This window comes from Oncorhynchus keta, chromosome 18 (genome assembly GCF_023373465.1).
Source record: "Oncorhynchus keta strain PuntledgeMale-10-30-2019 chromosome 18, Oket_V2, whole genome shotgun sequence".
NCBI classification, from domain to species: domain Eukaryota; kingdom Metazoa; phylum Chordata; class Actinopteri; order Salmoniformes; family Salmonidae; genus Oncorhynchus; species Oncorhynchus keta.
The window spans coordinates 23789375-23805342 of NC_068438.1; the positions used below are offsets into that span (position 1 = coordinate 23789375).

Below are 15968 nucleotides of genomic sequence, written 5' to 3' on the forward strand. Positions count from 1 at the left end.
CTTATCTTCTGCAGCAGAGGTAACTCTGAGTCTTCTATTCCTATGCCGGTCCTCATGAGAGCCAGTTTCATCATTGGGCTTGATGGTTTTTGTGACTGCACTTGAAGAAACTTTCAAGTTTTTTTTAACTTTTCCGTATTGACTGACCTTCATATCTTAAAGTAATGATGGACTGTTTCTCTTTGCTTATTTGAGCTGTTCTTGCCATAATATGGATTTAGTATTTTACCAAATAGGGCTATGTTCTGTTTACCCCTCTACCTTGTCACAACACAACCGATTGGCTCAAACGCATTTAAAAGGAAAGAAATTCCCCAAATCAACTTCTAAGAAGGCACACTTTCTAATTGAAATACATTCCAGAGGACTACCTGATTTGTTTTCGAATTTTGCATTGTTTAAAGTTGGAGATGGCCTATCATTCATGCAAAGTGATGAGACTGGGTGTGTATGTATACCTCCAGGATAATATGGTAACATGCATTGGCTCTCGAACAAATAAATAAAACCAAGGTCATCCAAAATTAACAGTTTTTAATGAAGCCAGAAACGCAAGTAATTAATCTCAGTGATTGACAGAATGCCATTTATGATTGAGTTCCTCCAGAACTCGGTTGATTCTCGGTTGAATTTGAACGCGCATCAGACAGTCCAAGCACTTTGAAACCCACGCCCACAGTGACATACAGCACCGCCCACCGGGCGAAATGGCGTGAAAAGAGTGTATTCTGTCTCTCTCAATTTAACCTGTCATGTTCACATAAAATGTAATTTGCATTGTTTAGTTTTCTGGGTCAAAGCTGTGATATGTCAGAGAGGGATTACGGATAATTCATCTTGTTTGGCACATTAATGAAATTGCATTGTTGGATACCATCATTATAAAATAGATGTAAATGTATTTCCGGTCTCGGGACTTATCAGTCTTCCGCCCTGATGCCCTTGTAGCTATGGAAACTCGTCAATGGCAACATCCTCCAGCCCGTTCACCCGTTTTGACCAGGGGCGCCGAGTGTGATAGCTAGCTAGCTGGCTTTATGTGTGCCAGAATTACCGATCCATTACCAAGGTTTCAAGATGGCGTTACAACGACTGACGGCTTTGTTCATCCTTTATTCAATTCTCGGTAAGTTATTTTCATTTCCACTAAGATAAGGTGTAGTGTAACGGTACGTGTTGTGCATTACAATTGAATAAATCACAGCAATTCTTTGTTATGGAAATGATCGCGCTGACTAGACGGGCTTCCTAGCATAGCTTGTCCAGGTCTGTAAACATGCTGAGGATGAGCCACACAATTATTAGATGGTAATTAATTTATTTATACATGCGTTATAATGACATTGAAACGCTCACACATTCCTCAGCAGTTTTTCCATTCATATTTAAATAAAGAGAGAACAAGTTGCACACACACTGCTTTTGTATCTTCTAACGTTGGGCTCTCTTCAACTGTCACTCAAAATATGATGATGTCAACCGCTATTTCTGTCCAGGCTGTCAGGTAGGCCTACAGTTCATTGTGTGAGTTATTTTATTCTGGTAAAGTCTCTCTGCTACCGCACGGCAAGCTGTACCAATGTACCAAGTCTGGAACCAATAGGACCATGAACAGCTTCTTGCCCCAAGCCTTAAGACTTCTAAACAAGACGGCTAAATAGCTAATTAAATGGCTACCCAGACTACCTGCATTGACCCTTTATGAACCAACTCTCATGCACCGACTTTATGCACACACACACTGGACTCTCCCCACACACTCACAGATACTTACACTGACACCACAACACACACACATACAACAGACACACTACATACGCCCACACACACATAACATATAACATGCACACACATGCATAGTGATAACACCCACCACACACACACACACACACACACACACACACACACACACACACACACACACACACACACACACACACACTACATACGCCCACACCACATAACATGCACACACATGCATAGTGATGCCACACACACACACACACACACACACACACACACACACACACACACACACACACACACACACACACACACACACACACACATTCACCACATACGCTCCTGCTAGTTATCACTTTAGCCCTACCTATATGTACAGTACATAGCTACCTCAATTACCTCGTACCCCTGCACATGGACTCAGTATTGGTACTCCCTGTATATAGCCATGTTAGTTTTTACTCCCTATGTTATTTTTACTCGTTATTTTTATTTGTTATTCACTGTGTCACTATTTCATAAAATAAAAAAAAGATAGTGTCTTTAACTCTGCATTGTTGTAAGCATTTCAATGTTAGTCTAAACTTGTTGCCTACCAAGCATGTGACAAATAACATTTGCTTTGATAAAATAGCACTCTGACAGCGGCAGTGTTTTCAGGAAGACTTTACTAGGACTATCTATGTTTTGAATACATTGTCTTCTGTCGACATTACTGCTGCGCTGCAACTACAGCTCAGAAAGATAACATTATAGCCAAGTCAGTCTCTGTGTGGTATTGACTGATCATTACAGTTTTATTCACATACTAGTCTACTGCATTTGGTCAGTTTTAATGTTGGTAAGTTATTTGGCTGCTTTTACAGTGGCTGTGCTGGAATGTCTGGGAAATTGCTTTTTTTAGATGGACTGGATCAACAGCTTGTTTTTTTATTTTTTTTATGTTGTTTTCATATTTAGCTTGAAGTGCATAAAGAAAACTGTAGAACAGCTACTTAACATAGAGCGCATTTCACTCAGGGTATAGCCTCCTGTCTCTATACTGTATATATTAAAACAACAAAGGGATTAGAGAGAGAGAGAGAGGGAGAGAGATGGTCTCTAATATTCACCAACAACATATGCCACATTTCTATCTATTTTACTGTCTGACAACTTTCCAGTTCTGATTAAATTCTTCACATAAACACATAGATCTCTTTCTTGATGTTTTATTTTTTTGAAATTTATTTTACCTTTATTTAACCAGGCAAGTCAGTTAAGAACATATTCTTATTTTCAATGACGGCCTGGGAACAGTGGGTTAACTGCCTGTTCAGGGGCAGAACGACAGATTTGTACCTTGTCAGCTCGGGGGTAGGCTACACAGTGTAAAGTTGGGCTTTCGGCTATGGAATGCTTTTATTCCAGGCACACAATAGCAAATCAGCCATTGTCTTCTTAATTAACCACAGATTCTCTCCCACGCTCTAAAAACTGTCTGGGACAACAAAGCCTCATGCAGGCGGGGATACAGTAAAGCTTGGACACCTAAAATATACAATGAGACAATAAGTGTCTGTCTGACTATTGGCAGCAAAAAAGGAGAAGAGTTAGGATAGAGACATGTAGTTTAAGCTATTTATAGTCTAGTAGTTCATATTAACTAAGTCTAAGTATATTGTAAAGGAATTGAAGGTTAATGAGTGGTTTTACAGGGATAGGCTGTCCTTGCTCTGTTTACCAGGGGAAGATTTGTTGGACAAGCTCTCCTCGTGTCTCTCAGGATGGCCAGTAACTGTTTGGTGTAAAAATAGCTCATGATGTACAGGGGTGGGAAAGTCAGCCGCAGAGACGGAAGCTGAGACCTAAGAGTCGGATCTCATCAGCATCCACAGCTGTGCTAATATGACTGTGTACTCCACTTTGGCAGGACCCATGTTTTCTCCACTCTCAGTGCTGGCTGACTTGGATTTCATGTGGATCATGAATTGTTAACCAAAAACATTTTAATTCAGCCGTGGAGTAGGGCTGTTGCGGTCATGAAATTTTGTCAGCCGGTGATTGTCAAGCTAATAACTGCCTGCCTCACGGTAATTAACCATTCATTAACATAAACACATTTAGCATATCCTGGCTTCCACGTAGCCTACAAGCTATTGATGCAGACCTTTGGAATGGCCAGTAACTATTAAAAATCTAAACATATAGCCCAACATTTGTATCACAACTAAAGTAGCATAAATAACTCTAAATGAAGCATATAGGAGTACCTGTTTCTTTGTTAACCGCTCAACACAGAATAGCCACATCTACATTAAAAAATATATATATTTTATTTTTTAAATAATTTTTCTTCCCAATTTCGTGGTATCCAATTGTTGTCTCATCGCTACAACTCCCGTACGGGCTTGGGAGAGACGAAGGTCGAAAGCCATGCGTCCTCCGAAACACAACCCAACCAAGCCGCACTGCTTCTTAACACAGCGCGCCTCAAACCTGGAAGCCAGCCGCACCAATGTGTCGGAGGAAACACTGTGCTACCTTGGTTAGCGCGCATTGCGCCCGGCCCGCCACAAGAGTCGCTGGTGCGCGATGAAACAAGGACCCCTCCCTAACCCGGACAACGCTAGGCCAATTGTGCTTCGCCCCACGGACCTCCCGGTCGCGGCCAGCTGCGACAGAGCCTGGGCGCAAAACCCAGAGTCTCTGGTGGCACAGCTAGCGCTGTGATGCAGTGCCCTGGACTACTGCGCCACCCGGGAGGCCCGGAACATCTACATTTTAAAAGTCTAATAAATCCATATAATATAGCCTACACCATCACAATAATTACATTATTTATTTTAGACAGGTCTAAAGAAACATAATATAAAGAAAATGTAGTCTATTTCAGTAGGACCAGAATAACATACTCTGAGTTGTCCTTATGTTAGGTCCTGATCTGGCTATGCCATATGGCTGTGGGCTACACTAGTTCATTTAGCAGACAAGATTTGCTTAGAATTCCGTGGTATCATTTTTTGTATGAAGAATACAATGGAACATAGCAGAATAAAATAGAGAGGATATTTTCTCCAAACAATTTGAGGGAGTGCGCACATGCGGCTATTCTGTGTTGAGCAGTTAACAAAGAAACAGGTCCTCCTATATGCTTCATTTAGAGTTATTTATGCTACTTTAGTTGTGATACACATGTTAAGATTTTTAATACATTCTAAGGCTGCATGATACAACTCTAATGATGATTTGAAAAAAGTTGCATCAAAGGCAATAGCTCTGGTTTGTTTTTTTTGCGCGGGCTGCACACTTCATCAGTCTCTCATTCACAATTTGACAATCACTTGATAATGCTTCATATTTCCCAGCAGCATCACCTTTGTGTGGCCTTAATGCCCCCTAAAAAAATGTATGTGTTTTGCAGCCAGTGATCGTTGTGCCCTTGGACTGAATATAATAATTATAATTCCCTTTTCCCAGCTGCGTGCTTCGAAGCACCTCTCACTGCCATGGCTCTTTCAGATAGCTAAATTCTTATTAGCCAATGCCCGTCCACATTTACTTTTTTGTCAGCCAACAAGATGAGTAGGCCTAACAAACAGTAAAAGCACTAGCCTATGTCAATCTACAATCCCCCATAGTACAAAAGTTGACCTATTCTGTGTGAGAAATAAATATTCCAAACATAGTCTGGGACAGTTGTGGGATGCAATATATCCCGATTATTATTACTACTAGCCTCAAAAACATTTTTTTAAGGCAGATGCAACAGATCAGAATGTTTAGCTTAAAATATTGATAAACTATTAGACTATTTCTTCGCATTAGAAGCGCAGCAATGCGCACACAGCAGTAGGCTACACGCTGTAACGACGTTCGTCTGTTGAATGAAGAGAGTCAGACCGAAATGCAGCGTGTAGGTTACTCATGACTTTAATGAAAGTATCGCGGTACATGAAATAACTGATATAAGAAAACAACAAACGAAACGTGAAACTAATTACAGCCTATCTGGTGACTACAACAGAGACAGGAACAAACACCCACAAAATACAACGCACACTCAGGCTACCTAAATACGGTTCCCAATCCGAGACAACAAGAATCACCTGACTCCAATTGAGAATCGCCTTAGGCAGCCAAGCCTAACTAGACACACCCCTAATCATACACAATCCCAATTAATACAAACCCCAATACGAAACACAACATATAAACCCATGTCACACCCTGGCCTACCCAAACATATACCAAAAACACAAAATACAATGACCAAGGCGTGACACACGCGCGAATGTTCCAAAATGCAATCAATTAGTGGGAAAACACCATGATCAAAAGTGATTATGCATGTATTGCTTTTATTATAAAGATGCATTTTTTTATGGTGAAAAGGATATTTCTCAAACTCGAAACTTACGCTCTGCGTATATACAGTTGAAGTCGGAAGTTTACATATTTTAATATTCATGCCAGCCAGGTAGGCTATACTCCTGTTGTAAAGATAAGCAATGTGCTTAATATTAGGAAAGTTTAGAAATAAATATAGTAGGCCTAGCCTATAGAAACGTTACACAACATGAGCTCATGGGCTCTCATGAAGTGTTTGATTAGATTTTCAATCACATTTGCATTGATGTCAGAGTGATTAGAGGGACAATAGAGTGCTGAGTATCAGTTTGATATGTTTCTAATGACCATCAGCAGCATCAGAGCTTGGAGAAGCCTAATTACCGTGACTAAACAGTCACATGGAATTTTATTGCCATCATGACTCGTGACTGCCGGTATGGTGGTAATATGGTCACCGTAACAGCCCTACCACAGAGTGCTTTTATCTGTCTGGATTATACCTTGGAAGTATTTTATACACTTGGATGAATTGTGCTCCAATACATTACTGTCTGTTTTCACCCCTCATTTGGAGTCCTTAACACCGCTGATGCCGACATAGAAGAAGGGACTGTTTCCATGACTCACTGTGTGTTCCTTTAGTAACTATTAGGCCTCCCTAAGTATATCTCTCAATTATTTAATTTGAAAGTGTTTTGTGGAATTAAAAGTAAGGAAACATCACTGACTAATATTGAGACTTGTGCTCCCGTCGAGATGTGCTCCACTTGCCTCTTATATATACATGAGAAATGCTTCCGGAGATATGATTAATCCTGTCCCTAAGGTTCATTCTCACCCTCTCTGTAGCGATAGGCCTACACCTCTTGACCCTCTAATTTGATCTGTTTAAACGGGCATAGTCCTGGGATGAAAATTCTGAAGCTTGTCAATCAGCTTCTTTTGTTTCTCACTTCTTTTTTGTCTTTTACAGGCTACATTCCATCACGTGGGGTAATCCTCCGAACCACAGACAAGACTGTGTGGGCAAATGAATTTGAACGTAAGTCACTGAAACACTGACTCATTCTCTCAGAATTTTTTTTCAGGCTCTTCTGTTGTCTGCCAGTGTTTTGACATTGTAGTATCACTGTTTTCTTCCCAGCTATTGAGTTGACCTGCTTAATAGAGTCCATCTCAACAAACAACCCCAGAATCGAATGGAAGAAAATCAAAAACGGTGTCCCTAGTTATGTGTACTTTCAAAATCAAATTTCAGGTAAGATTATTCTTTTTTAAGCACTTTACCAATACCAAATTGGCCTCAGAACTGTTATTATTCTCTGTAAGTGAATGAGAGGTTGGAGTGTGTTTTTGCCTCTCTGTTAGGGGACTTGGAGCACAGAGCCCAGCTGATCCAGCCAGCCAACCTACTGATCCTCAACACCAGCCGTGCAGACACTGCAGAGTACCGCTGTGAGGTCGCTGCCATTGATGACCACAAACACTTTGATGAAATTCTAATCAGTCTTGCTGTCAGGGGTGAGGACGTATTTTCATATTCCTGTGGAAAGTTTTAAGCCTGTAGTAGTTTGCTATGTTTTTTCAGTGTTGTTGTCTATTTCTAATTATAAACTGGGTGATTCGAGCCCTGAATGCTGATTGGCTGACAGCCATGGTATATCAGACCGTTTACCACTGGTATGACAAAACATGTATTTTTACTGCTCTAATTATGTTGGTAACCAGCAATAAGGCACCTCAGGGGTTTGTGGTATATGGCCAATATAACACATCAAAGGGCTGTATCCAGGCACTCCGCTTTCCGTCTTGCATATGAACAGCCTTTAGCCGTGGTATATTGGTCATATACCACAACCCCTCGTGCCTTATTGCTTAAGTATAGACTGTGGTATGTGCTCCCTCTCTCTCTGTAAATAAACTGTTCCATGGGTGCCGTAGTATGGCCTCTGCCCTTAGCCTAAGTGCATGTGTGTCTTCCGGAGCAGTCGGGATAAAGCAGAAGTCGAATTCCAGTTGGACCTTTGTGTACAATTAGAAAAATAAATCTTATTTCTCCTCTTTTTCATCTGTCTTACACAGTAAAGCCTGTGGTGCCCAGGTGCAGTGTGCCTGTGGCAGTGACTGTTGGCACGTCCTCTGAGCTGCGCTGCCTAGAGAACGAGGGCTTCCCTGCCTCACAGTACCGCTGGTTCCGCAACAACGAGGAGCTTCCCCAGGACCCAAAGAGCAGCCCCAAGTTCATCAACTCCACCTACTCCATTAACGCTGACACAGGTGGTCTGGTAAGGAATCAATGGGACTGGGAGGTCGAAAGGACACTAGCTATATGATTATCAAGTTTAATGAGACAGTAGATCCAACTGTTGGATGATGTTAGTACAAGAGAAAAGCTGTATGATCTATTGGGGTTGATTTTGGCGTTTTGCCCTGCAGAAATTCCGCAGGATGAGGAAGGAGGATGCGGGAGAGTATTTCTGCCAGGCAAAGAATGAAGCTGGACATGCACAGTGTCCCGCACAGCTGATGGACGTCTGTGAGTAGGCCATGCTGTACTAAATACCCAACTGACATTCTTACCGCGACTATGTATTATGTTTAAATATGTCAGTGTGTCATACCGCTGCCACACTGAACATACCATTGTGTGTTACCAAACCTGCTTGTGAGTCACATGCATCTACTCTAGTGCACATAAATCATAGTGGTTGACATGGAAGGTCATTCTTTTATGTCAGGGTTCCCAAACTTGATCATATTATATTAGAAATATTATATCTGATTGGGCTTCTTGCGGTCTACAAATTATTTGTAATTATGTTCCGGCACCCTGACCGTCCGCTCAAGAATATAAATTGTCCCGTGGCTGAATCTAGTTGATGATCTCTGCTTTAAGTTGTTTCAATTTGAGTTCATGTCACCCAGATCTCATCTCAAAATGCCCTGCTTGTATTTTCAGATGATGTCGACATAGTGGGGATTTTTCTGAAGGTGTTGGCGGCATTGGCCGGATTTACTATTGTGATGGTGGGGGTTTATCATGCACACAAACATGGCTGCTTTTCCTCTGGCAAGGATCACACAGGAACCAAGTGAGTAGGGCTATGTAGTTTCAAGTTTCAATGTTTATTTGCCACATGCACAGGATACAACAGGTGTAAAAGAGTACAGTGAAATTCTTACCTTGAGAGCTCATTCCAACAATGCAGTGATAATAATAGTAATATAGATAATAACCCAAGTACGATATAGGTTGAATGTACTGTACAGTGACATGCTATGTGCTGTGAATTGCTTAGTAAGTCTTTGTGTGGACATTAAGGATTTTTTTGCGTGTGTGTTTTAGCTACAAATCGCCAGCAGCAGATGATGGTGTTGAATATGCCGAAGCCGATGAGGTGAATAAAATTAACTTAATTCTGTTTCCCATATTCTATATTATTATTGAGCTAAAATGTAATCACAATGTATTTATCAAAATGGCAAACAAAAATAAATATAAACTGCAGGTGGATGTATTCTTTTGATAATTGATATTCCCATTTCCATCAGGGTCACTTCCGGCACAAATCATCATTTATAATTTGAAATCTGAGATAGAAGACCGTCAAGAGGAGACACACTGAAGAGGAGACACACTGAAGAGGAGACACACTGAAGAGGAGACACACTGAAAGAGGAGACACACTGAAAGAGGAGACACACTGAAAGAAGAGACACACTGAAAGAGGAGACACACTGAAGAGGAGACACACTGAAGTCAATAGTGCATCAAATCCCATAATAAGGCTTTGTGTGAGAAATTTAAGCTGTAACATTGCACATTATTTTTTGGTGCGCATCAACAATTAGCTTACCAAAGTTATCATCTTGAAAAAGATCAATCATTATTTCAAAATTTCTGATAGGCAATTGCAACGTTATGTCCCTGTTAGTACACAGTTTTTTTTTGTCGCACAAATATGTTTTGTCCTCAGTCGTTACTGTAACTACAACTACAGTACGATTTTAAGCTTTGACATTTGAACTTCCACCAACATGTTCATCTAAACTGATGCTGGAACATTCCCCCATACTGTTTTTGGACAATGATTTTTGACTTCCAAACATTTCTACAAAATATACTGTTTTACAAAAACAGCCTTGCATAGCCTCTGAATGCAAGATGGACTGGTTTATGTTATTATGAAGGAAGGTTGTGTCAATATATTTGTGAATATATATACTACCGTTCAAAAGTTTGGGGTCACTTAGAAATGTTCTTGTTTTTGAAAGAAAAGCACATTTTTTGTCCATTAAAATAACATCAAATTGATCAGAAATACAGTGTAGACATTGTTAATGTTGTAAATGACTATTTTAGATGGAAACAGCTGATTTAAAAAAATTGAATATCTACATAGGCGTACAAAGGTCCATTATCAGCAACCATCACTTCTGTGTTCCAATGGCACGTTGTGTTAGCTAATCCAAGGTTATCATTTTAAAAGGCTAATTGATCATTAGAAAACTATTTTGCAATTATGTTAGCACAGCTGAAAACTGTTGTTCTGATTAAAGTAGAAATAAAACTGGCCTTTAGACTAGTTGAGTATCTGGAGCATCAGCATTAATGGGTTCGATTACAGGCTCAAAATGGCTAGAAACAAAGAACTTTCTTCTGAAACTCGTCAGTCTATTCTTGTTCTGAGAAATAAAGGCTATCCATTTGAGAAATTGTCAAGAACCTGAAGATCTCGTACAACGCTGTGTGCTAGTCCCTTCACAGAACAGCGCAAATTGCCTCTAACCAGAATAGAAAGAGGAGTGGGTGTCCCCGGTGCACAACTGAGCAAGAGGACAAGTACAGTGTCTAGTTTGAGAAACGGACGCCTCACAAGTCCTCAACTGGCCGCTTCATTAAATAGTACCTGCAAAACACCAGTCTCAACGTCAACAGTGAAGAGGCGACTTCAGGATGCTGGAGTTGCAAAGAAAAAGCCATTTCTCAGACTGGCCAATAAAAAGAAAAGATTAAGATGGGCAAAAGAACACAAACACTGGACAGAGGAAAGAAAGTTATTTGTTTCTGGCCATTTTGAGGCTGTAATCGAACCCACAAATGCTGATGCTACAGATACTAAACTAGTCTAAAGAAGGCCAGTTTTATTGCTTTAATCAGAAAAACAGTTTTCAACTGTGCTAACATAACCATTTTGCAATTTTCTAATGATCAATTAGCCTTTTAAAATGATGGATTAGCTAACACAACGTGCCATTGGAACACAGGAGTGATGGTTGCTGATAATGGGCCTCTGTATGACTATGTAGATATTACATAAACAAACCTGCCATTTCCAGCTACAATAGTCATTTATAACATTAACAATGTCTACACTGTATTTCTGATCAATTTGATGCTATTTTAATGGACAATTATTTTTGCTTTTCTTTCAAAAACAAGGACATTTCCAAGTGACCCCAAACTTTTGAACGGTAGTGTACATACAGTCAGTGAGTGGGGCATGTATAAAAAGCTGATAATCTGTTACATGCAGAGTCAACGGGCACAATGAAACAGTCGGTTGTGCTTAATAAAGCCAACTAACTTTATTCTCTGCGTTCAGAATAACAAAGAAACATATTACAGTTATACAGTATAATCCCAGTATAATACTGCAATGTACGATGTATTATTATTAGTATATCAAGTAATTATGATTTTTTTCAGAGTGCTGTTTCTGTTTATAAGTGACCTTCTGTGCTTACTAATGACCTACATTATGAATATTGGACATATTGTCCAGTTGTGACTCACAATTAACTGTATTTTCTTTATGGACACAATATACAATATTAATGGATGTACAGGCAATACAACTTTGTTAGAAAAAAAATGTCTACACATACATTTTTATCAGTAACAATACATCATAAGTATTAAACAATGTTTCAAATTGAAATTGTTAAAAATGACTTTTTGAAACATTATTGATATAGTTATTTTTTCATTGGTATTCTTTGTTTATAAAATAACACTACTCAGGAACTGTTGTAAAATGTTAATTGTTCATTCGTTGTAGTGCAAGAAATGGATACTGTTATATGCTTACTTCATTTTGTCAATAAAGACATAACATAAGTAACTGTATTTACTGTATTGTTGGGACTTTTTATTTGCAATTGACGACAGAAGAGTTGAACCTCTATTTTGAAAAATAATGCCGTCAACCAGACAACCCCGGAAGTGCAAAAACATAGGAAATGATCGCTTGCAACATTATGCTATTTCAGGAAAGATAGAATTTAACAATTCAGTGCGAATAACATTCTGAAGGAAACAATCAAGACTCACCACATTGTTAATCGGTTTCGATGAATGACGGATCTTGAGTTCGAGGGAAACGCAACATTCTTCAGTGTTTGCAGATATCACCATGCTTTGTAGTATTTAGGCTATTTATTTAATCTATAGGGATACGAAGATATGGTGATGTATGTGTAATTGAATTGAATTTGAGAAGAGATATAAAGGTAAAATAACGCTTACATTTGCAGATTTTTCGAGACCTCTCGGAAATACTACCTTCTGTAATCATTTCTGGTAACAAGCAAGTTGGTGTTTTTGCACTTTCCGTCATTTCGAATGAACTACTGAATTTACTTTTGTAAGAAATAGGGCACTGAAAGTGTCACCGACATTGGTCTTTAAAGATCTGTTCATGTTCAGATCCGATAAATCTCAACCTTGTTCATAAAACGGCACAGAAAAGAACACAAGCATGAGTTTCTTCAGTTTTGGCCAAAGTGCAGAAATTGATGTAGTTCTGACTGATGCTGAGACGAGAAAGAAGGCTGAACATAAGACTGAAGATGGGAAGAAGGACAAATATTTCCTATTTTATGACGGGGAGACTGTGTCTGGAAAGATCAACGTTACACTGAAGAACCCTGGGAAAAGACTGGAACATCAAGGGATCAAAATCGAATTTGTAGGTCAGATTGGTGAGTGTTCTTAGTTTAATATCGAGACATCTATTCCAAATGAATCATAATAACTGCAATGGCCCCTTTTCTGTTGGACTTTTTGATCAACAACAGTAGTGTCATATGTGCCAATACGCATAGATGCATTCTTCTATGAGGGAGTGATTCTATTGTGATGTGTATACCTGTCCTTTCTTCACAGAGCTGTACTACGACAGAGGAAACCATCATGAGTTTGTCTCCCTGGTGAAAGATCTGGCAAGGCCTGGGGAGCTTACTCAGTCACAGACCTTCGATTTTGAGTTCACCCATGTTGAGAAGCCCTATGAGACCTACACAGGCCAGAATGTGAAGCTGCGGTAAGGAAACATGCAGCCTGAACATTCTCTGCCAAAATAACTATTACTTTATGGCTTACTCTTTAACCCAAGTTCACCTTTGACCTGTCAGTCATGTGCCTAGCACTACTTCCTCATCAAGAGTAATGTTTGTGTGCTTCACATGCTCAAATGTATTGCATTACACACACAAATCATAATTACTGGTTATGATAATGACTATCTTATTTTATAGCCTCAGGATGCAATGAGGATATGTTGTTGGATAACATCTGAGATTACAGCAGATTTGCTCAGTGTCTGTCGGTTGTACTTGCAGGTATTTTCTGCGTGCTACGGTGAGCAGGAGACTGAATGACATCAGTAAAGAGATGGATATCGTGGTGCACACACTCAGCACTTACCCAGAGCTCAACTCATCAATAAAAATGGAAGTTGGGATTGAAGACTGTCTCCACATTGAGTTTGAGTACAACAAATCTAAGTAAGGGTGAAATAGATTTTTAAAAATTACATCCTTAGTCACCTAATTTAAAAAAACTAAATTTACAAAGTAACAAAATGCCACCCTCTGGTCACAGGAACATGCAGAAACCATTGTAGTTTAGAACCTTTCCTTTGACTATGTATTGTCTTTTTGTGTTATAGCAGCCCTGTGACGATCTCTCCTGTCCTCTACAGGTACCACCTGAAAGACGTAATTGTGGGTAAGATCTACTTCCTGCTGGTGCGGATTAAGATAAAGCACATGGAGATTGACATCATCAAACGGGAGACAACTGGTACCGGTCCTAGTGTATACCATGAAAATGACACCATCGCCAAATATGAGATCATGGATGGGGCTCCTGTCCGAGGTAAAGGATATAGTGAAGTGGATTGTATATGCTTTTGAAAATGGCAATGCTCAACTACCCATCAGGTCTGACTGAGTGTTTTTATTATGTTTAAGGAGAGTCAATTCCAATCCGGTTGTTTCTGGCTGGCTATGAGATGACTCCCACCATGCGAGACATTAATAAGAAGTTCTCTGTGCGTTACTACCTTAACTTGGTGCTGATTGATGAGGAGGAGAGACGCTACTTCAAACAGCAGGTATGGAACAGGGGCTTCTGATGGGTAACTGTTAGCAGTGATCCCAGATAAAATGATGTGCCCTTAGAGGGAATTTATCAGGCGTCAGGTTCAACATGGTGTATCCACTGTGCTGCACTTTTTATATATTGCATTCCTATCTAGCATTAAATGTTTCCCTATGGAAATTCTTTAATGATTAAGACAATGAGCTCAAGACCACTTCCTTCTCCAGGAAATCACACTGTGGAGGAAAGGGGATGTGGTGAGGAAGAGCATGTCGAGCCAGGCCACCATCGGAGCCCAGCGGTTCGAGGGCTCAGCCAGTTCAGAGAGCGCTCTGGAGAAGGCGGCGAGGGAGGACAGCGGCTAAAGCTCATTCTCCTCACAGAAGGAAAAGTAGTGGGGGGCACCTGTCAGCTCACATGATCACTGATAAAGTAGCCCTGTTTATTAGGGCTGCTGAATAAAGGGATAAAGGAAGGATTAAGGGAAGACTGTAGGTAAACACCTGAACAATGAAAAAGAAGCCTGCATGAGGCATTACAGGGGCCTAAAATTCCGCTGCAGGTCAACTCCCTCAACACACATATCCAGTGAAAGCAAAGCCGGCCACTTGTTTAGATCTCCCCCTGTGCGTGATACTCTAAAATGTAATATTATACTCTGTCTTCTTCAAATGATCAACTTTCTTCGTCAAAGTATATTTCTAGCTTTAGCTTTATATATGAATGGATTCTAACTCCGTATACAAACCTCTTGTCATAGGGAGTTGAAGACCTGACTAACAGCGATGCATTTTGAAAACATTCCATACCCAGTCAAATGTATTCCTGACAGTTTGATGTGGTCTGTCATAATGAAATCTGAAATGTTAACTTTGCACTGATTATATGTATCCATTGCTCCTCCACATACACATGCTCTCAGTCCTTGTGTAATGATTGCACAGTGAGATCATTGGAAGGTTTCTATTGCATTGTAAGGGTTGTCTAATTTCTTTGAGTGAGAGGGCTTGATAAATTATTACTTACCCATTAATTTGTAAATCCTTCAAATAAGAGCCATTGAATCTCTCACCCTCTTATGCCGTTAACCGTCATACAGTGAATAGCATTCAGACGGTGCCACAATGTGACTATTACATTCACATGCTTTACCTAAGCATTCCAATAGTGTTAGGCAGGGATTTTAAGTGCTTGTATTTGAGGTCTGATAGTAAGGAGTCTTCTGTATCTTCCATGTTAGAGACTTGAAATGTTGTGCCTATGTGTATCAATCTAGCAAATGAAATTCTGTTGCCTCAATATGTTTAACACATCTTTTAGCCTGAGGTTTTCCTGTATTTTTTGTGCTCTGCAAATTGCTAATCAATAGCCCCTTTCCCCAAAACTGAAATTCATTTGCCAAATGCCTTGTTATCCACAGACACGTTTTGGTATATAAATAAGTTCATGTGTGCACCTGTTAAATATTTGACTGATGGAATGGTTGATTGCCTTTACTCTTGGAAAT

The 15968-nt window shown here is 39.9% G+C and overlaps 2 protein-coding genes across 2 annotated transcripts; both read left to right on the forward strand.

The window, feature by feature from the left end:
• Nucleotides 1–707: 707 nt before the first annotated feature.
• On the forward strand, nucleotides 708–12205 carry jam3a (junctional adhesion molecule 3a). The gene is made up of 9 exons (XM_035791357.2): nucleotides 708–1126; nucleotides 7049–7117; nucleotides 7220–7333; nucleotides 7444–7596; nucleotides 8158–8360; nucleotides 8512–8611; nucleotides 9035–9167; nucleotides 9422–9473; nucleotides 9628–12205. Exons 1-9 carry the CDS (start codon nucleotides 1078–1080, stop codon nucleotides 9661–9663), a joined length of 909 nt encoding a protein of 302 aa, XP_035647250.1. The 5' UTR covers nucleotides 708–1077; the 3' UTR covers nucleotides 9664–12205.
• An 80-nt stretch (nucleotides 12206–12285) lies between these two features.
• On the forward strand, nucleotides 12286–15937 carry LOC118397465 (vacuolar protein sorting-associated protein 26B-like). The gene is made up of 6 exons (XM_035792226.2): nucleotides 12286–13059; nucleotides 13244–13400; nucleotides 13699–13863; nucleotides 14061–14236; nucleotides 14332–14474; nucleotides 14689–15937. The coding sequence occupies exons 1-6, from the start codon at nucleotides 12837–12839 to the stop codon at nucleotides 14824–14826; spliced, it is 1002 nt and encodes a 333-aa protein (XP_035648119.1). The 5' UTR covers nucleotides 12286–12836; the 3' UTR covers nucleotides 14827–15937.
• Nucleotides 15938–15968: the final 31 nt, after the last annotated feature.

What these genes read in the sequence shown, in the direction of transcription:
- jam3a (XM_035791357.2), top strand. Translation starts at nt 1,078, where the DNA reads ATGGCGTTACAACGACTGACGGCTTTGTTCATCCTTTATTCAATTCTC. An exon ending in GTGGGCAAATGAATTTGAAC is followed by an intron (nt 7,118 to 7,219) that starts GTAAGTCACTGA and finishes TTTTCTTCCCAG; the next exon opens with CTATTGAGTTGACCTGCTTA. An exon ending in CTTTCAAAATCAAATTTCAG is followed by an intron (nt 7,334 to 7,443) that starts GTAAGATTATTC and finishes CCTCTCTGTTAG; the next exon opens with GGGACTTGGAGCACAGAGCC.
- LOC118397465 (XM_035792226.2), top strand. Translation starts at nt 12,837, where the DNA reads ATGAGTTTCTTCAGTTTTGGCCAAAGTGCAGAAATTGATGTAGTTCTG. An exon ending in GGCCAGAATGTGAAGCTGCG is followed by an intron (nt 13,401 to 13,698) that starts GTAAGGAAACAT and finishes TTGTACTTGCAG; the next exon opens with GTATTTTCTGCGTGCTACGG. An exon ending in TTTGAGTACAACAAATCTAA is followed by an intron (nt 13,864 to 14,060) that starts GTAAGGGTGAAA and finishes TGTCCTCTACAG; the next exon opens with GTACCACCTGAAAGACGTAA.